Genomic DNA, 22,099 nt, shown 5'->3' with positions numbered 1-22,099 from the left:
CTGTTCCTCAGCTCTTCAGCTCAAGGCGAGAGCTCTACCACTTGAGCTACAGCGCCACTTCCGAGACCAATTTTTAAAGCCATGGCATGCCCATAAAATGTCCCATCTGTACAAGCAAAGCTGCACAGCTGAGTGGCAAACTGCATCCTAGTTTATGTCAAGGTGATGGCTAGATACACACCTAGTCTGGGCCAGCCAACATCATCCCACTCAAACTAGACCACCACAAGCACTACCACTACAATCTTCTTTTCTGTTCCACACTGCATTTTCAGCCATACTATCCTAGGACCAGAGAGAAACAGGCTTATAATTTACACAACCGGAATATATACAATATATTATACACAACCGGAATCATGATTTGATCTCAAAAGTATGAGATTACATTGTGTGTATGTGTGTGTGTATGTGCATGCATGCACACATACAAGTCAATGTTGGGGCTTGAACTCAAGGCATGGGTGCTGTCCCCTAGTTTTTTGCTCAAAACTGAGACTCTACCCCTTGAGCAACAGCTCCACTCCTAGCTTTTTGGTTGGTAACTGAAGAATCTCACAAACTTCCCTTGCTCAGGCTAGCTTCAAACTGCAATCCTCAGATCTCAGTCTCCTGAGCAGCTAGGATTACAGATGTTTATTCTCAATCCTGGCTCCACTGCATAACTTCCTACATTTATAAAATTTTCCTTGAATTGGAATAAGCAATCTAGGAAAGCTAGAGCTAGAGTGCACCAAATAACGCAGCAAGCAAGACTACTCTCTGCTGGGAAATGCAGTCAAAATTAGCTATTGAGCACAATTGTTTCTTGAGCCAAAAGATAAACAGCTAGGTTTTCAGCATCCCCTTGACAGCACCAAACTAAAATTATGGACATTTACTGTGAGAAAGGTCCTTAAAACTGATTAGACCCAACCCTCTTATTTTCTTGATCATATATGGTCAAGAATAAAATTATTACAATCCAAATATTCAAGAACCAGCTGCATGGTTGTATTAGCTCATACATTTTATAAAGAGATTCTTTTTAATATACATATGAAACATGCTTTCAAAGTGAGCTGAAGGCAATAAGAAAAAACAGAAATCTACATTCTGATACCACTAAGTGGAATTAAATACTGTGGGAGCTCTTACATAAAGCAACTGTCTTACATCACAGGTCCTTCCAACTCCAGTAACAAGAAAATTAGGAGTCATTTCTTTAAAAAATAAAATAGTAGTTAGCGGCTGGGAAGATGGCCCAGTGGTAGAGTGCTTGCCCTGCATGCATGAGACCCTGGGTTTGATTCCTCAGCACCACATAAGCAGAAAAAGCCCGAAGTGGTGCTGTGGCTCAAGTGGTAAAGAGCTAGCCTTGAGCTGAAGATCTGAGGGACAGCACCCACTCCCAGAATTCAGGCCCCACCACCAACAAAAACATAAACAAAAACAAAATAGCAGTAAGCACAATTAACATTCATAACAAAGGGGGAAATAGTATTGAATAGTTTAAAATAAATAGCTTGGTGAGTAGGAATTTGTATTAAATTGGGGAGTATTTGATTTTGCTTAATTTTGTGGTAGATTTTAAGTAAAATCGTATAAATCCAGTATCTGACTCTTTCCAAAAACTGTGCTAGACCATTCATACTTTCGGTGAGTGGGATAGAAAACAAAAAAGGGACTTAACTTTCTCTCTTTACTGCCTTCTAAACTCCCCACCTTTCCAGTGTATTACCTTTGTACTTTTTTTAAACACCAAGTTAAATTAAGGAAGGCAATGTTCTACAGCAGAGAAAACACAACTGATTAGAAAGAGAAAAAAGATCTGTAGCCAGTCAGAGACTGTTCCCACTCACTACCTGGGCATTCAGGGTTTATATCAAATGAGCTCCATTTACCCAGTGATCTTTCATCATTCAGTACATCCATCAAACACTAAAGAACAAGAAGAACTAAACAAATGCAAAAGAGCCCATTTAATTACTAAATTAATTCCCACCTTATAAAAACATATACTTAACCAAAAACTCAGAGTTCTGAAAATGTTGCATGTTTTGAAGAAAAATGGAAGAATAAAAAGACAAACTAGGTAAAGGCCCAAAACCTACTACTGAAAAAGCAAATAAATGCCTGTTTTATCAGAACACTTTGCAAAACGGTCACATAATTTTTTAAACTTTATATATCATACAAAGTATGCCTCAGCTAAGGTTAGGCTATTGTTTCAGTTCTTTCTCTCTCTAAACAATAATTCCAACACTTATCTCTATAATGGCAGACATGTCTGGATACAACAGTTTTCTTTCCAGCTTAACATTCACCCTATAACAGAAAAAAATAAGGTGCACTACTGCACTTTCTTCCCAGTTTTGTGTGACTAAAAATAGGGTCATGTAGTTACCAAAGCAGCTTTTTCATAATTTATTAGTAATACACATTTCTCTATTTATAGTTTTCTCCCCAACTCATCCTTCAAATAAAACATATTATTAAATATTAAATCTTAGAAGTCTTTTTTACCATTTAAAATATGCCCAATTTTCAAGTTTTAAAAGGATGTTCTTTTTCTTACACCTCATGTATAATGGATAATGTTTGGCTAAGTGTTACAAATAAATTCTTTCTACAAAAGAAATCATATTTTCCTTTATTATTAAGATACGGTCACTGAATTTTTTTTTTTTGGTCCGATCATGGGGCCTGAACTCTGGGCCTGGGCGCTGTCCCTCAGCTCTTCAGCTCAAGGCTAGCACTCCACCACTTGAGCCACAGTGCCACTTCCGGCTTTTTTTTTTCTGCTTATGTGGTGCTGAGGAATCGAACCCAGGGCCTCATGCATGCAAGGCAAGCACTCTACCACTGAGCCACCTTCCCAGCCCAGTCACTGAAATATTTAAGCAAAGTTTCAGGAAACAGCCTCACCTCTTCATACCACTGATCTGTTCCTCTTACTAAAAGATTCAAATTTGACTGCACCAAAAATTGCTAGCTTAACAGCTCCTAGGGAAGACAGACCACGTGGTCACCACAAGGGAGCCCGTGACAGAGCAGAACTGGCTCAGTCCTTAGGGCAAGTACACAGCAGCCACTGCCTATTAATTGAGAGAATGTGCTTAGATGGGAGCCTCTTTCTTCCTCCTACTTATGCATTTAAATACCCCGCTTAGAGCGGCGCAGTACACGCAGGGGTCATAAAAGATGGTGAGGAATCTCCTTCAAAGCCTTTAGGCTGCTGTCCAGGCAGTCTTCTCTTTTGGTGCCGGGTCTGTACCGTTTTTCTATTGTTCACAGCTAGACTACCCAGAGCCCACAGAGGCCCAGATTGAAAAGATGAACATCACTGTTTTTGTTTCTTAACTACTTCACTCTTCACATTAAGCCTTTACACTCTACCCTTTTGTTATCCTTTCCATTTGGGGTAGTGGGGAGGTGGGGGGAGGCGAGAAAGAATTGATTTACTTGCTAAGATTAAGGCAGGAGCCTAGGTATAAGATTGTTCCAAACTCCCTTACAAACACTGTGACCTTGGACATGTTACTTGTTCTCTGGCTCTCAATCTCCCTACTGAGAATTAGGGATCTGTCCCAACTACCACCCCTAATGAATCTCACAGGACCACCATGGAGTTTTGAGACTCAAATCACTGTGAGTGGTTTGCCAAGGCCCTCCTCTCTCCTTTTAAATACACTCCTCCTCTACACTCTAGTATAACATAGTTCTCTAAGACTTTATTTCCTAAGCTATAAAACCAAAGAAAATAGTACAAAGCTGCAGATATGTAGAAAAGACTGGCATCTCAGCAAATGCTGGTTCTAATTTACAATTTCCACAGTGACACTATATTACAGAACATCTCTTAACGTTTTATCCTACCTTTGCAATCTGTCTTTCAGTATATATCCAAATCTGTGCTGCCAGCTCTAGGAAATAAACTTCCTTTCTGCTGGTGCCTTCTCTTGAAGTGGAAGGGAGATGCCAACTGATTAACCTCCTACAGAGAAGCTAGAGACCACCAGAGATCACCACAAAAATACATCTTAACACTATTCAGAGAGTAGGTTATGCTCAATAGCCTAAGAGTTGAATATGCTCTAGAATAAAAAGGTTAACAAGATTACTCTGTAGATAGTCAATGCTAAAATTCCCTGAGAGAATACAAAAGGCACCGACTGAAAACAAGCCATGTTGATAAAATCTACAGAACCAAGGAGGCAAGAGTATCTGGGAAAAGTTGTACATGAATCACAATGACATTGCTGAAAATTCTGAAAGGGACCCTCAAAGGAAAGATAGGTTTCTCTAAAGATTTTTCCCAACCCATGCAGGCTTTTAAAAGACTTTAACTTCCTAGACCACACTAAGCAAGGCTCTGGAATTTTTTAACTCTTAAACTGTAACAAAATATTATAATTTTCCAGTCATTACTAGAATAATATCAGTCTATAGCCTCAGTTAATTTCATAGCTAATCTAAGCTTCCGTCTTATAGAACTTCCCCGATGGAGACAAAGCAAATTTTGATTATATATGTTTCATATAAGGGTAGGGCATGCATACATGCACTCTGAGTTCCTAAAATACTGTTTTTACTGCATTTTCCTCAAACTACAATCCTCCTGATCTCTGCTTCCAAGGTGGCTGGTATTATTTGAATATGTGCCTATGATTGGTCCTGGAATATATTACATATTTTTAATTAACATTCTGAATTAAGTTCCATTCAACTGATGAAAAGGTTCAGGTATCAAACTCTGATCTATAATATTTTCCCACTTCTGCTCCTCACATGACACAATGAAAACAATTTCTGGAACCTGATGATATCTTTCAAAGGAAAGACTTCTCTATAACAGCAGCACCCATCAGGAAGGCATATTCAATATTAAGGGCTGAAGTTAAACCCACCCATACCACAAATGATGGCTGAGATTAGCACTGCTTAAAGAAGTAATTCATTGTCCGGGTTTTACATTAGTCAGAGACTGTGTTAACTAAAAGAGGAGCTAATAGGGGGAAAGGAAGATAGGGGAGGGGAGGGGTCATCAAGCCATACTAAATAATGTTCACCATTTTAGTGAACTTGTGCACACACAAACACCAATCCTAGGGCTTTAACTTGGAGCCTGGACACTGTTCCTTGACTTTTTTGCTCAGGGCTGGTACTCTACCACTTGAATCACAGCTCCACTTGTAGCTTTTTGGAAGTTAATTGGAAAAAGAGTCTCACAAAAGTTCTTGTTTGGACGGGCTTCAAACCACGATTCTCAGATCTCAGTCTGGCCAGGAAAGTCCAAAATACTCTTATCTCCAACTAACCAGAAAAAAATCAAGAAGTAGAGGTGTGGCTCAAGTGGCAGAAAACCAGCCTTGATCAACAAAGCCTGATGCCCTGAATTCAAATCCTAGTACTGTGAGGGAGGGAGAGAAGTAGGGAGGAAAGGAAGGGATGGAGGGAGGGAGGGAGGGAGGGAGGGAATTATATATAATGGTCCAGTTCCAAACAATGTAATAATAAGTGGTTGAAATGTGCATATAAAGACAATCAACTTTGTAGTCCTGTTTTTAATAGCCAACAAAACAATCCAGTATTTAATACACTATGAACCAGGATCTATTTTAGTATAAAACCATTAACATAACTAAGAAATAAATACCCTGATCTCACCCAACTTGTCCCAAAGAGAGTTGTGATCACATAAAGGAAACCAAGAGAACTGTAAAATGCCTCACCTCTTGTTGACTGGCTTTTCATCCTTCTCATAGGGTCGAACAAACCACTTCCCAATCCTAACGAAGTTCTTATCCATTAGGCACCTACAATAAATATATCAAAAATTACTTTTATAGGTTCAATAATAAATCAGCAAGTCACTGAATAATCTCAGATGAGATACAACAAAGAGACAGATATCAGCAAATAAACTGTCAAAAATTTACAAAACTTTTACATTATATTTACTTCAAAGAAGTATCACCTTTGCATATCACCTTTACAATTTAAAAAAATTATGCTCATGGGGAAAAAACTATCAGAATAAACCAGTTAGTTCCATAATTCCTTGCATTTTGGAATTACTTCAAATCACATTTCTGCATTATTTCCCTTCTTATGTCATTAAAAATGTTAGAAACATGATGTCAAAAACATACTATTTCCTCAGGAATATTCTTCCAAGCCACTAAGATCTACCTTGCAAGTTTTAATGTTGTTTTCTTGGCCTTAAATTTGTTTCTCTATTTGTTTGGCTTGGCTTATGATCCTTAGCATAGATCTCAGTAACAAAAACACAACAGAGTCATCTACTTGGGCATTTCCTTTAGAGGGTATGGGAAAGCAAATCAGTTTGCCTCTGCAAGAAGATGAGGACTCCTGATTGTTATCTTCAGTCGTAAGTACTTGCTTTCCTCCTAGACAAGCTATATCTCACTTCCATTTCCATGCAATGTGTGTGATTGGCTTTCACTGTCAAATCACAGGGTATCTTTAGAAGACGTGTTAAACAGTAATTGAACTCAACTCTTACAACACAAATAGTGCTCAACAATTTAGCTAAAGTGACAAAAACACCGTTAAAACCAAGTTCACTCATGTGTAGGCAAATGACTATTACAACCTCAATGCCATCTGGCCAATTGTGAGATGTCACTGATTATAAAAAAAAATCTGTAATTTAAAAATAAAATAAAATTTGTGAAGGAAGTGTGCATTTTGAAGTTCATGAAATATAGTAATCTCATAACACCACTCAATGAAATGACACATATTTTGTTAAGAAAAGCTGTCAAAATGCTGCATATAATTCTAGACAAGGTTCTTCCTCCCAGGAAAAGAGCTATCTAGCAATTCTTTACTCAATGTTCAGGCAATTCTGCTCATGGCTTTTGTCTCTGTAATTTCCACACCATCAACAAGAATGGAAATAGTTCACAAACTCTCAACCAACTCATTACAGGTTAAACGGGTTAGTAAATGGCAGTAGTTTCTTCTGGCCACCATGTAACTCACTTTGGGCAGAGTCAATTTAGGACATTGTTATCTAAAAATGTCACAGGCTTCATCTGGTTTTATTCTGAAGGAAACAATCTTTCTTGTTCAAAAGGGTAAAAATTATTTTCAAGTAATTCAACCTAATTTCCTAAGTTGAAATTTATACAAGCATGCTTCCTAAAGACTAGATGATGCCATTAAATTTAGGATAAGAATTATGGAACACCCACCCAAGAAGCAAGTACAAAGCAAAACTGAAAAAATATTTCCATCGCTAGCCAAAAGACTTATTTTTAGCTAGCCTGCATACCAGTAGTTAATCCCAATCAAGACCAAGTTTTTAGATACTAAGCTCAAAGTCCTCGATTCCCAACTGATTTTCCCCCATAAGCCAAATAGAGAGATATGGTGAAGGATAGAGAAAGGATATTTACTCCTTGACAGCTCAGAGGCAGACATTGGGGGCAGAGGTGAAAATGATCCACATAATTAAAACAGCCCCAGGTTACAGGCATGGCTTCAGGTTATGGGTCAAGTAAAAGCTCAGTCTCTACCCTTGGAGGAATTGCTTTATCACTGGAACAAAAGAGAACTAGGTGCTCTCCTGAGTTTAGGGCAGTTTTCTCTAACATGCTAGGAAAGGGCTGCCTATCAGGCAGTTTGCTGTTACACAGAATGCTGATCAGTGGATCTTTCTTAGAGCTCAAGATCAAGAGTTGATCAGATCCAAGGGCACAGATACAAAGTTGGGGGACTTTAGTTAAGTCACAATGCCCAGCAAAAGCATCTTTTAAATTGCCTCTTCTTACAACTCCAGAGTTTGGTATCAGGTTCTTTACTCCAGTAACACTGTCCATAAAGCACCACCACATCATGTCCAGGCACAGTGTATCACTTCTTGTAATGAGGTAAGGGATGGCTTTGACAGCCAAATTTTGTAGCTGAGGCACTGAAAAATGTCACAGAGCTGCCATCAAGATCATATATCTAATCTGATCATAAAGGAGGGACATACAACTATTTCCACGTCTTCATTTCTTAAATCAATGGGATGCATCTCATAAATGAATTACTGTGAAAGCATTTGGATTCCTGGGCAGGGAACACTGTGGGGTCTGAATACAGGACTTTGCACGTGCCCAACAGGTGCTACTGTACTCTAGTGGATGCAGGGAAGCCCTGTTACCCCCATCAGCTCTGAAAAGTCCCAACTATATCTATTCTAGTTTCTAATGTTTAGTATCTAATCCCTTTCTCTAATCTCTCTCTCTCTCTCTCTCTCTCTCACACACACACACACAGACACACACACACACACACACACAGAGTTAACTCTTTCCCTATCCTGAAAGTATAAAATCAATAGAATATCTGACTCAAATAAGCAGATTTCTTTTCATACATTTACAATTAAGACACTTGCTTTCTGTCATTTGTTTCTATAATATTTATACTTTAAAGTACTGCACTATAGGCCCAAAGGCTCATCCTTCTGCTTCTACTGAAGAACTTATGGCATTCAATAAAATGGGAATTTGCTGGTTATTCATTTCTAGTATGTGCTACCACATTATACCCCAGGACTCTCATTGTGGCAATGTTGTATTATCATTTCTTCACTGCTCTCCAGTAAATATGTGTAGTATTCAGAACTCTAAGCCACACAGTCATGGCCATTACTCACTGGTCCTTTGATGATAAACTTGACAAAATCACTATGTCTTAACTGTGAAAGCTAGAATTTTCTAAGTACCTTATTGTTTTCCTAACTGCAATTACAGTTTTCTCCACATTTTTATTTACTCTCCAAATAAAATACTAACTCTAAACACTAACTCTTGGCAAACCAAGAAGCTTTGAGGCAAGCTAAGCACCAGTGTTTATGCCTGTAATCCTACCATTCAAGAAGCTGAGATCTGAGGATCAGGGTTCGAAGCCAGCCCAGGCAGGAAAGCCTGTGAGACTCTCATCTCCAGTTCTGCCCACAGATAAGTCTCCCTGAGTAAGCACGAACATTATAGGGCACTGAAGATTCCAAAGACTCGGTCTGCAATGGCTTCAAGTTTAGAGGACAAAAAAACTGCTTTCCATCCAAATAAGCAAATCTATTTTATTCTAAAACCTTAGGACAATTAAAATTAAATTATACTAGCATATGTAATGACAACTTGATAGTATTACAACAACTAGACATTTTGAGTAGGTCTACAAAAACTAAAAAGCAAGGTTTTCATTAGTCCATTTACAAAGCTGGATTTGTTAAGTGCACACATTTTCTGTCTTTTACAAAATGTACAACTAAAGCTTTATTTCATTATGATATTATATAATAAAGATTTGGTATATCATGAAAACTTCTATCAACTATAATAAGAGAAATAAGCATTATGCGTGTATAATCCAAAAATGCCAAATGAAAAAAACTCCTGAAAAATGTTTTCTATAATCTATTCATAAAGTACTTTTCTATTATTGATAAGTATAATACAAATAAACTTAGAATAGAGTGACCTTTGAGAAAAAATCACTATTAACACAGAACAAAATTTCACTAAATTAAAAAGACTGGTTAAAAACAATCTGAACTGGGCTGGGAAGGTGGCTCAGTGGTAGAATGCTTGCCTTGCATGCCTGAGGCCCTGGGTTCGATTCCTCAGCACCACATAAGCAAAAAGAAAAAAGCTGGAAGTGGCGCTGTGGCTCAAGTGGTAGAGCGCTAGCCTTGAGCTGAAGAGCTGAGGGACAGCGAGGCCCCACGACCGGACCCAAAAAAAAACAAAAACAAAACAAAACCAATCTGAACTATTGCATTTTAGAAAGTGAGGAGAGAAGGATATATAAAATAAGGAAGGGAAGAAGGTAGACAGTAAAGCCAAATTGCCAGTAACAAGTAAATTAATAGTATTTCATCATCAAGGGTATTTTATGGCTCAATGTTTAAAAGAAAAAAGAAAACAGATAGCTGAGCAACTAGTGGCTCAGCTTTGAACAAAAAAGCCAAGCAAGAGTGAGAGGCCTCGAGTCCAAGGCCTAGTTGGGTGGATGGATGGATGAAAAAAAACATGCATAAACCTATCTTTGCTTGTATTTCAGAAACATTTGGGTTTCAGTCACATCATAAGGAGCTGTTTGGAGAACAGGTTTATAAGCAAAGGGAAATACTCAATTTCTGTATTATTGATATATTCTTTCCCCAAGTATATGCCATCTCTTCCCATCATGATACCACGCTCTGTCATTTGATTTTGATTTCTTCCACTGATAATTTCTACTTGGTTTTCAATTTGTGGTGAATGTTTTGACCAAAAAAAATGTGGCAGAAATGGCATGCAATACTTCTGAATGGAAGTAACAGTGAAGTCTGTGTGAAACAGAGGATCCTTTAGCAGGGGACCTGAGAGGAGGACATAAAGCAGTACTGTGGTCAATGGTTCATAGTGGATTTGTAACACGAGCAAGAAATGCACCTCTACTGGTGTGAGCTGGAGGATCTTTCAGCTGTTCTGTTAATGCAGTATACTTAGGCTATCCTGACTGATGACACAGGCACACAGCAATAATCAAAGACACATTCACACAATCTTAAAGCAGACCAATGGCAACCAAAATGGAAATGGGGCTTAACAGAAGGCTGACACAAAGGCAGAAAGTTCAACATTATATGATAATAACTACCAACTGGGGGAACCCACTCAGGTTTGATACTGCACAGGCTACCACATGGAAGCAGGGTTAGATGAGTTATACAGGATCCCTCCCCTGCCCAGAAAGGATTACAATGAAGAAAACTGATTTCTGCTCAGTGTAAAAAAAGACTTTCTAATGTTAACTATTCTCTGAAGACAGAAAAGCTCTTCTGGAAATCTGTGTTCACATACCAAAAATGTCCAAAGAACTTACAACTATATAAAAAGGATATTAGAAAATGGGATTCTAGAATTTGCTATGTGGCTTTTAGTTCTTTTTCCAACACTAAAAATAGTATCATTTTACTAAATTTCTTTTAGCAAACAATTAATCATCCACTGAGTTCTTATAATGAGAAAAGTACTGTGCTAGTCAAACAACCCTTTCTAAGTAGAATGAAAGGTATCAGCAAGCCCAAGTGACTGACTGGGCCATGTCACACAATTAAGTGGCAACGCCAAAACCTAAAGTATTTCCTGTCAATGAAGGCAAAGAAGAAATAGACTAGTAGGTGTGTGTGCCCCTGGAAAAATATGTCAAATCATAGCCCAATATGTTAACATGTGCTACCTAATACCTTTATGGAAAAATTCATGGCAGTAATTTTTTTGTGTTTTAATGGATGGATGACTCTGACTAGATGTATATAATAAATAGAGTGTAGGGCAACTATTGAAGAGTTACAAGAGAAATGAGAAAATGAAAGTATGTGCTAAGTGTTAAGTTACCTGATAATTTAAACAATTCTACACAACATCCACACAGTAATACCTCAACACCAATAAAGAAACATGAAATGAAATGGTCTTCTTCACCGTGAAAATTACAGTGCGTGTTAATTTCTATGATGAAATTATTTGTAATAAATTGCTTCAGTGACATCATTCTGTATGCCCTAGTAAATGTAGTCTTTTATAAAGATTAATTTATAAATAAGAGCTTCCCAAAGCGGTAAGTGAATTCCCTTTTAATTAAACATATTATTGCTTAAAAAATAGATATGCCTTACAGAAGCTTCTGTTATATGCACACTAAAGAAAACATTGGTTCAAGAAGTGCACAGACCCTCTAAGGAATACAATCCTTGTGGTCTATTTAAATAACCTTAATTCCTATTTTCACCCAAGAAACTCACACTGTCAGTCTACTTCAAATTCTAAGAGAAAATTATCAAGAAAAGGATAACAAAATGTATCTCAAGAAGTTTGTGTTGTAAACAAATAAAAGTTAAAGCAAGTGATGTGAATCACAGCTAGTGGGCACCAGCCTTTCCAATTTCTGTTGACAGTAAGTAAAGAGCCCCAACCACCACCATTTAAAATGTGTTTATGCCTCACAAGAAAGGTGATTGTAATTCATAAAACTTAAAGTGTGACACAGACATTTTTCAACAGAACAAAGGAATGCATAGTTTTTCACAAGAATCTCATGCTCTCACCAAGGGCCAGTGGCTCACATCTAGCTACTCAGAAGGTTGACATCTAAAGAAAGTCCATGAGATTCTTATCTCCAATTAACCAACCAAAAAATCCACAAGTGGAGCTGTGGCTCAAGTAATAGAATGCTATCTTTAAGTAAAAGAAGCTCAGGGACAGCTCCCAGACCCTAAGTTCAAACCTCAGAAGTGGCACTTTAGAAAAGAAAAAAAAAAGAAAAAATCACCTCAAGGTATCCACATAAAATATAGTAAAGGGAGCTTGATTATTATTTTCTCAGCAAAAAAAAAAAAAACTATTTCAATTGTCTCAAAATTCATTCATATAAAAAGATTCTGTTCTGCCTCATTTTCCAGTAGGAGAGAGAATTGCCAAACATTGACTAATTAAGAGTAGTCAGTTCTTAAAATAGCTGTACATCTACTCCAAATCTCAGGATATGGAACTGAAGTTCAGAATAAGAAACAGAAATATTTAAGGGGTAGGGTCTTTTGAGATGATGAAAACTTACCAGCCATAAGCCGTATTCTATGGTGACAGATCCATAGTCTGGGATGTCCTTCACCTAAACATACCATCTACAGACTCTGAGTAAAAAGCTTTTCCATGAATGTTTTTAACTAACCCATTCTTTTCTATCTTAACAACTCCAACATCCTGGAACAAACTGTTGTATTCTAAAGTAAGGAGGTACTCAAATAAAGATGAGGCTTATCAAAGGGACACCAACAAAGGGTCTCCCTAAGCCACACCCTAAAAGAACATTAAGTAACAAAATAAATGATGAGAGCAATGACAATGGAATAAAACAGGAATTCACAAACTTATGAGCTTAAAAGAGAATGAAAATCTATCTTTACAAGGTGAACTCATAAAAACAGAAGGAATGGTGGCATGTAAAAACTAACATTACACAAAAAAGTTAAGATCTAAGGATGGCAGCTTGAAGCCACTCTGAACAGGAAAGTCCATGAGACTCTTATCTCCAATTAACTGCCAAAAAAATGGATGTAAATATGTGGGCCTTGAGCAAAATAACTCAGGGACAGCACGTAGGCCCAGAGTTCAAGCCCCAGGACTGGCACCAAAAATATGTAACACTGGACTGGAGATGTGACTCGAGTGAGAGAGCGCCAACCATGAGTGGAAAGTGACAGCTAAGGTCCAGAGGCCAAGCCCCAGCATCAGCACCAAAATAAAATCTAACACTATTGATGCCACTGACATCTCTGACACCTTATCAGTGACTGACACAAAACTTCAATTCTGGCTGGGAAGGTGGCTTAGCGGTAGAGTGCTTGCCTAGCATGCATAAAGCCCTGGGTTCGATTCCTTAGTACCACATACACAGAAAAGACCAGAAGTGGCGCTGTGACTCAACTGGTAGAGTGCTAGGCTTGAGCAAAAGCAGCTCAGGGACAGTGCTCGGGCTCTGAGTTCAAACCCCAGGACCAAAAAAAAAAAAAAAAAAAAAACATAATCTTAATTTGATTATGAGTAATCAATAAATCTCAAATTGATGGGAAGAAGATGTGTGTCCTATACTCACCAAAAATGGCAGTGTCAATAAAGACAAATAAAGGTGGGAAAACACAAGTGCAACAACTGACAATACCTGATTTCCACCAGGGAGATGCCAGTGTTCTACACTAAATGTGTGTCGTGTTAATTAACTATAATAAATGTTAGAGTTTCAAAGTGATACTCATTTAAATGAGAGGACAGCCTTGCCCAAAAATATACACATAAATGCTCAAGGGGAAAAAAGCCCACTTTCATAAATGCTCAAGGGGAAAAAAGCCCACTTTCATTTTAGTCCATAAATGGTTCAGAAAACAAAATTAAAAAATAGTAAGAAACACATATACAATTGGAGAGGGGAAGCATATCAGAGTTCTGTGAACTATGACTAAAACTTTGCTAAGCTTCAATTACATCAAAATAGAAACTGAAGCTTTCTAGTTTACATATTGATACTGATGCCAATAATAAAAGTATTCCATCTAGACACCCTCCAAATACCCTGCCATATCCCCACGTGTTCAACTTTACTGCTGTGCTGTGTGTGTCTCTCTTACCTTTCTAATAGATTGTGGATTGCTTTGAAGAGCAGCGTCCTACATTCATAGGAAAGGCCATTTTCCCATAGTCCTTCTTCAACAACTGAAACAAGAAAAAGACAAAAGAAAAAAAAAAGAACCAGTAAAAAGGACATCCAAATTAAAAAAAAACTAACATTTTTTCTAAAGCAAAGCTAATGAGTTAAATAATTTAATCAGAAAATGTTTCAGTACCCAGAGAAGGAGTAACAGAGACATTCCCCACAGCCCAGTTTACTATTAAATATTTCATATTAAATTCCTAACTGTTGGTCTCAGAAGAAAATGAAGCTCTTGCAATAAATGAGTGGCAAAATACAAAAAAAAAAATCCTAAAATACAACATTCCCCTTTTATAGTTTTGCTTATTACAGCCAACTGAAGAATGAAAAACAAGCTAAGTATTACAACTGCTGCCTAAGTACAAGGAAAAACTTCTGATACTAATCTCACTTAAACCGTAAAAGCTATTATCAGAATTTGTTCAAATTGCTGCTACTTGGCCTTTTTAAATACTCACAATCAAATGTATTGTAAAAATGTCCTATATGGTTTTTAGCAAGAGACAGTATCATAACAAAATTTTAAATAGCAATAATGCTCAGTGTCCAAATAATTTCTCATAATGCTCTAAATTTATAATATAACTTCTTTCAAACCTGCAAAGAAATTCACTCCTTAAAGAATTAAATACATGTCTTCAAGAGAAAAGCAAAACAAAATGTGGGAGGTGGGGGGGAGGGGGAAAGTGGCAGAGGGGGCCAATATGTCAAGTACCAAAGCAGCAATTTCCCAGCAGAATTCATGGAAAGATATCCCCTCGAATTCCTCAAGCACAACTGACATACTTTACTTCAAGGAGAAAAAACTGGAGGAGGAAGAGTGGGATAGGGCAGAGGGGAACATAAAGATTGTGAAACCCTGAAGAAATTCAAGCTTGGGCTTTTAGAATTCAGGTCACCCTGCCTTAAACAGTTTAAAAAGAGAATTACTTTCAAAGAATACATATTTCCTCTGAGCTATGATACACATTTCCTTTTAATGTATCATATTGCAGCAACAGCTGAAATGAACGTCTAGACATCAAAAACACTTCTTACTCCCACCTACTGCTTTTTTACCTCAGGCATCAAAACTAATGAAACCTATTATCCAGAACATTGAGCCAAGCTCTGACACTGGCGACTGCAAATTTTGGAGGGGGAGGGGCATTTTTCAGGGATGGTACTTCTTATTCAGGCATTTAAACTACCAATATCAAATTTTGCTCCAAACTTCAGAAATACAAATGGTTTAAAGTAAGGCACATGAAATAAGGAGACTGTTTTCAAGATTCCACTGACAGGCTGGCACTAAGACAGGTTTATAATCTGCCCATTACCTTTGTTTTCAACCTTTATCTCCAACATATTACAAATGTAGTCTAAAGAGACAAACTTTTCAAATTGTATAGCTACTTCCAAAGAAGTACAATAAGCAAACATTATAAGAACAAAATATTATCAACTTAATCCTATGGGCTCTATCAAATAAAATACTTAAAGAGAAATTTCAATGCATCAGATTTCTTAAAAATGGACAATAAAGCCAGGTGCCAGTGGCTCATGCCTGTAATCCTAGCTACTTAGAAGGCTGAGATCTGAGGACCAAGGTTCAAAGCCAGCCCAGGTAGAAAAGTCCCCATGAGACTCTTTATCTCCAATAAACTACTCAGAGAAAGCAGAAGTGGTGCTATGGCTCAAGTGGTAGAGTGCTAGCCTTGAGCACAAAGATGCTCAGAGACAGAGCCCAAGCCCTGCGTTCAAGCCACAGGACCAGCAAGAAGAAAGGGAAAGGGAAAGGGAAATTGACAACAAAAAATTTAACCAAGAAAAATAAGGCTACATCAACTTCAAACTACAGCATTATGCCTTCAAAAACAATCCAATTATTATATTATACCATTGATTGATCTTGGTTATATTGCCATTGATTACCTTGTAAAAACCTGTATTTAAAGTCATTAACTAAATGGACTTATTATCAGCAAATTCAACCTAGGTAACAATCTGACTTCTTGAATTGCTCATGGGTAATAGAACATTTGGTTATCAACTAAACAAATCTATGTTAGAAATGGATTATAACTTTCCCAAGGTCAAGTAAAAATGGGGAATCGGCCCAGTGGCTCACACCTGTAATTGCAGCTACTCAAGAGTCTGAGATCTGAGGATCACAGTTCAAAGCCAGCTTGGACAACAAAAGCCATAAGCCTCTTATCTCCAATTAACCAGCAAAAAGAGTTGAAAATGGGGCTGTGGCTCCAGTGGTAGAGCACTTGTCTAAGGACAGCACTCAGACCCTAAATTCAAACCTAGAAGCGCGTGTGAGTATGCGCACGCGTGTTCGCACGCGTGTTCACACACACACACACACACACAGAATGGAGAAAATAATTAGGAATAGAAGACATATATCAAATAGTTCACTTGTTCTGACCTATTTGAAACTTAAGATGATTGTAATTGTTGACACCATCCAGTAGACAAAAACACAGTTGAGATTCAAAACTGTCAGTATACTGTCTTCCTAAGGGATCTCTAATAGCACGGGTCCTCTGCCAGTTGCAGAATAAACAGAATTTTAATGGTGGCAACTACAGTGCATTTTAACAGTAGAGACATGACCCAAGTTAGCATTTCAATGGATCACAGGACTCCACGTAAAGGCCATGAAATTTCAACTGAAGGAAATAAAACTCAATTTCTAAGTAAATTGCATAAGACCTTCAAAAGACAAGTGATACAGAAAGCAAGCTTCAATGTTCCTTTAATAGCTACATATTGAAAAAGAAATCCTACACAATGACTGCTATTGACTCTTAACAACTAAATTTGTCCCTATTCATTACTTATTCCTTTCAAAGATATTACTATTACTGTTTGTCTTTTAAAACTACTGTATGCTCTTAATTACCATGCTCAAAAATATATGAACAAAGAAGGGTCCAGAAAGGGCAATTACCAAAATTGATGGTTATTCTAGGTTGCTGGAATTATCTTGTCCTTTACCTCTTTGCGTACTTTCCAGACTTTCTTCAGCAAGCATTATTATTTTTATAAGCATACATATTTGAAATATTTTAAAGTAGGGCTACTGTTATTTATTAAGCACTTTTTAATTTTAAAAAAACTACACAATCAGAAATTATCAAGAAGCCCAACATCAGAACAAGAATGATCACAAGATAAAAGCAAACTTTCAAAAAGAAAACCATACATGTGATTCACTTAGAGCATTAACTTACATTTGAATCAATCAATGCTACAAGTAAACATTTTTATAAACTTCTTATAGGACAAATGATGTCATTCAAGATGGTTCAATTATTGATTTCAACATTGCCACAATTGAATATAAAGTTTAAAATGTTTTCCTTGTGTCGTGTGATAACCACACACCCCCACACACACGCACGCACCAGCATACTACATGAACAAGTACCCAAACTGTCTTTTACACTAAAGCTCAAACAGTTGTCTATCACTGTTATTAAACTGAGTGATCCTTGAAGCTGTAACTGTTTGAAATGCAGCTGTCTCTTTGGCGTCTCTCCCCACCCCCACTCATCCAGCGTGTTCTTGCTACAACAATCTTAAAGAGCATTTTACAGAAGGCTTAGCCCTGGTTGAGGGCACTCTATGGCGTGACCGAGAGAACATGGAAACACGATTCATTAGACACGCCTGGAGTGGTAACAATGGTGTTGCTTCTTGCTGCTTTTCATTTCGTACATCAGGCCGAGACTAATGCATTCTCGTTACACACAAGCACATTTATGGATGGGGGAAAAAACTATAATCACCTTTAATTAAGAGACAGAATATTTTTCCTATATGAGCTGCCAGCCATACCGACATAGCAATTATTTTTTAACTGATAGGTTAAAATAGCAAATGCAGCAAAAAGAAAAAGAGGGAGAACAAGGGAGAGGGAGAGGGGAGAGGATAAATGTGAATGCATGCTTATGAGGAGGAGGAGCTGGCTACTATGAAGGCTTGGTATGCAAGGGTTGCTTTAGAACTGGCTTTGGACCCACCTCCTTCAGTTCTAATGGATACTCACACCAGCTTGCCTTTGCCACACAGCCTGTGGCAAATAGATAAGACCCCTTATTAAGTGAGCTCCTCCCTATATATTCATCTTGGAGGCAAATGTCAAAATTGTTTTGTCATTTTAACTATTAGTGACCTACCTTCTCTCTGCTTCTTTTACCATTAACTTACTTTTCACTACAAATAATTTGTTCTTTTGCTTTTGCTTTCCAGTTTTACTATTAAAATAATTCATTTTTTTTAATTAAAGAAAACTTGCTTTTATTGATTCAACAATTAAAAGCATAGAATAATCCCTTTTGTCATACAACCCCACAACCATCAGTGACTGCACTTGATGCGGGCTAAAGCAATAAATATAAAAAGCCCTAGTTTAAGGTACGGCTTCATTCTATTTCAATATGCAAAGTCTATTTTTAATGGGATTTGAAAAAGTGGACCTCTGTCTAAACACTTGCAATTTCAGCCTTTTTTAAGTAAGGTTCATACAAGTATGCTGCTGGGTTATTAGCGGACAGTTTGGTGGTTAAAAAGGGGGAAAAAAAGTATTGGACAGCAACTAAAAGATCATAGTTAAAACTGTGTTAAGTACATTAACAAAAATTACATGTTAAAAGAATTAAAACAGTAAAGGAATAAAAATAAGCAAAACTAAGAAAAAAACTGAGTCAGAAAACATAAAATACTTTTAAACCAGATAATTACAGTTGGGGTACAACTCCGTGGCACAGCACTTGTCTGCCAAGCATGAGGGGTTCAATCCAGAGTTACTGACTCTGCAAAAAGTGGGGAGGGAGGGCTGCAAGAAAAAACAAATTTGTAACACGGAAAAATGAACAATTTTACACTTGAGTTTAAGAAAGTTTTTTGTTTTTTTGATCCATGATATCATACCAGGTAAGAAGTTCAAACATCTGCAACTTATCTCTAACATGTCTACAGATGGACATGCATGAAAACATTATATGCTGAAGTGGATGTATAGCACACAACATGAGAACCACATATGTGAAAAGTTCTTACCATCTAGAACCAAACAATGCAGACTACCACAGATGACACCATCCTCATGAGTTTTACTCTGTAAGTACCAACTTCTTCTCTTTCATAGTTTGGTCCTTGGTACTAAATACAATCATGCCTTCCTATCAACAAATCAAGTTACTTTCACAGATTTTTCCCTGTCTTCTATTGAAAATCATAAAACTGTCAATAATCCAATGTGTCACCACACCAAAAACTGTTTACTTAAAAATTCAGCTTAAATATGTTCTAGCAACCAGTATATTTTAATAAAGGATTATTTTGTTCCCGGATGAATTTCTATTATATCCTTATCTGACTCTAAATAGAACCAAGCTATTCTTCTTTATTTTCATTTATCTGTTTATGCATATGTGTATGTATGTGTTCATACTAGGGCTTGAACTCAGGGCCACAGGGCCTTGCTTGGCTTTTTCCCACCAGGCTCACAATTACCACATGATAGACACCTCCACTTCTGGCTTTTTGCTGGTTAATTGGAGATAAGAGTCATACAGATTTGACTACCAGGTGTGGCTCTGAACTGGGATCCTCAGATCTCAGCCTCCTGAGTATTAGGATTACAGGTGTGAGCCACCAGGACCTGGTTACAATCCTCATTTTTATAATTGAAGGAAAATATCGGGTAAGAGCCCAAGGGACATTGAGGTTTCCAATCGAGGGGCAATGCCTCAAATGACCTAACATCCCATCTTAACATCACCATGCAGAGAATAAAATTCCAACACCTAAGTCCTTAGTGTCACATTCAACCATATCCCAACCACAGCAACCAAGTCATCAAAATTAATTTATGGTTTCTTAATACAAAAACACCTATTACTTGCCAGCTGCTACCGTGGTGACCCAGGCCTAGAATCCTAATTACTTAAGAGGCTGAGCTCTGAAGGCTGAGGTTCAAAATCCAGGCAGATAAGTCCAATCAACCACAAAAATGCCAGTCACCTATGACACAGGTGACTCAAGTGGTTGAGGCACTGGTCATAAGTAGAAAAGGCCAAAGTGGAGAGGGGGAAAAAAGGAAAAGGAAAAAGAACATGAAAAATCAGAATGCTTCTCAAAACTTTGACCTGAAACTCACCTAGGGGAGAAATTTAAAAAAAAAAAAAATTCTTATCTGAAACTTAACAGCTAAGATTTCCAACTCACGTGCAAGAAATTTAGAACTGACCTAAATACTGCAACACTACTAACACTGCTTTACTCTGTGTGGGTGTAGCAACACTACAAAATGCCTCTGCAGTAACAAGTTCTTTAGGAAATGAAGTTCCGTTTTTTCTGCAGTGGTGAATGAGTGCAGTTCTATATTCTTTCTAAAACTGGCTAAGACATTGTTTTGATTGGAGAGCTACGTGACTCAATCATTTTGGATAGGGCACACGGAGTGGGGCAGGCCTGAGTAATTGCAGTAACAGATAGGGCAGCAGTGGGTTTTTTCCCAGTAGTCCTCTGAGGACCTGCACCATAAAAAGAGCCCTGTAAACTTTTCCAGCCCTTCTTATCTCCACAGCATCAAGAAGATAGCTGCAGTTTACTCCCTGGAGAACTTGGGAGACTTTTCTACATTTTTTTTTGGGGGGGGGGTTCTGTTTTGTTTTGTTTTGCCAGTCCTGGGGCTTGAACTCAGGGCCTGGGCACTGTCCCTGGACTTCTTTTTCTCAAGGCTAGTGTTTTACCACTTGAGCCTCAGTGCTACTTCCAGCTTTTTCGGTTTATGTGGTACGGAGGAATCGAACCCAGAGCTTCATGCATGTTAGGCAAGCATTCTACTACTAAGTCACATTCCCAGCCCCTTTTTTAACCTCTTGATTGAGATAGGGTCTCATTATGGCCTGGAACTCACAATTTTCTAGCCTTAATACCCTGATTACCAGGATTACAGAAGTACACCACTAGCCTGGCTCCAGTTAGAGTTTTATCTAGTATAAATGATGATGTTCTACAGAACTCACTTGGCAAAATAAATACCATAAGTTTATAAAGAGGACATAATTTGCAAAGCACTGGAAAAAAAAAAATAAAGCAGCAAATGGGCCCAGAAGCCAGAAAACCTGGCCCATCAACAATTGCTAATACTTTACTGGCTCTGCTGTTTCTTTTATATTTTACTTGAAATTCTTTCCAGCTCTCAAAATGCACAATTCTAATGAGGTGCACAAGAATGCAGTCAAGTCTTCTAAGATAGATTCTGAGGATTTCCAGTCTACACCCCTCATCATATAGCCCAAAAATCAAACCAGTACTAAAGTTAAACATTGTAGGCTAATTTAAATTTTGATAGGCTAGCCTTAGAATCTTTCCAACATTTAAAATAGGGTTTTCATAGAGGAAAAAATGTATTTTCCAAATAATTAACTCAAGTTACCTTCTGAAACATATAAATCCTTTATCAATAGATGTTTGACCATATTAATTCTTCTTTTCATAAGCTATAAAGTCTAGCTCTAAAAGATAATTTCTTAGCATTTATCACTAAGGGGGACAGAAGAGTGTTCATGGTGATGGTGCATGCAGGAAGCTTTGGAGGTGGCTGTAATATTTCTTAAGGGCTACATTACATGTGTGTTCATAATTCATTTTGTATGCCTCTTTCTATTTGTAATAACTCACAATCTTGAGAGAGGATATCCTACAAAAGTAATGTAGAAACAAGAAATGCACTACTTGAACAAAAGAACAGATAGTATTCAGTTTCTTTAAATCCAGCGTTATTAACATTTCACTAACAGCACCTTAACTCCTCTTTTTGTAAGAGTCAGTGTCATCT

General features: G+C 37.6%; 1 protein-coding gene across 2 annotated transcripts in view; it reads right to left on the bottom strand.

The window, feature by feature from the left end:
• Med13l (mediator complex subunit 13-like) overlaps positions 1-22,099 on the bottom strand; it is a 165,521-nt gene that overhangs the window by 84,437 nt on the left and 58,985 nt on the right. Inside the window, exons 2-3 of one of the 2 annotated variants that reach the window (XM_013014393.1) lie at positions 14,174-14,258; positions 5,715-5,798 (exon numbers count right to left, since the gene is read on the bottom strand). In XM_013014393.1, the coding sequence (XP_012869847.1) occupies positions 5,715-5,791 (77 nt within the window). In that variant the 5' untranslated portion in view covers positions 5,792-5,798; positions 14,174-14,258. Of the gene's footprint in view, positions 1-5,714; positions 5,799-14,173; positions 14,259-22,099 lie in introns of those variants that run through there. The other variant, XM_013014392.1, reaches the window with a different exon arrangement.

Source organism: Dipodomys ordii, unplaced genomic scaffold, assembly GCF_000151885.1.
Source record: "Dipodomys ordii isolate 6190 unplaced genomic scaffold, Dord_2.0 Scaffold23, whole genome shotgun sequence".
Lineage (NCBI taxonomy): Eukaryota > Metazoa > Chordata > Mammalia > Rodentia > Heteromyidae > Dipodomys > Dipodomys ordii.
This window is presented reverse-complemented; position numbering and strand designations above follow the sequence as displayed.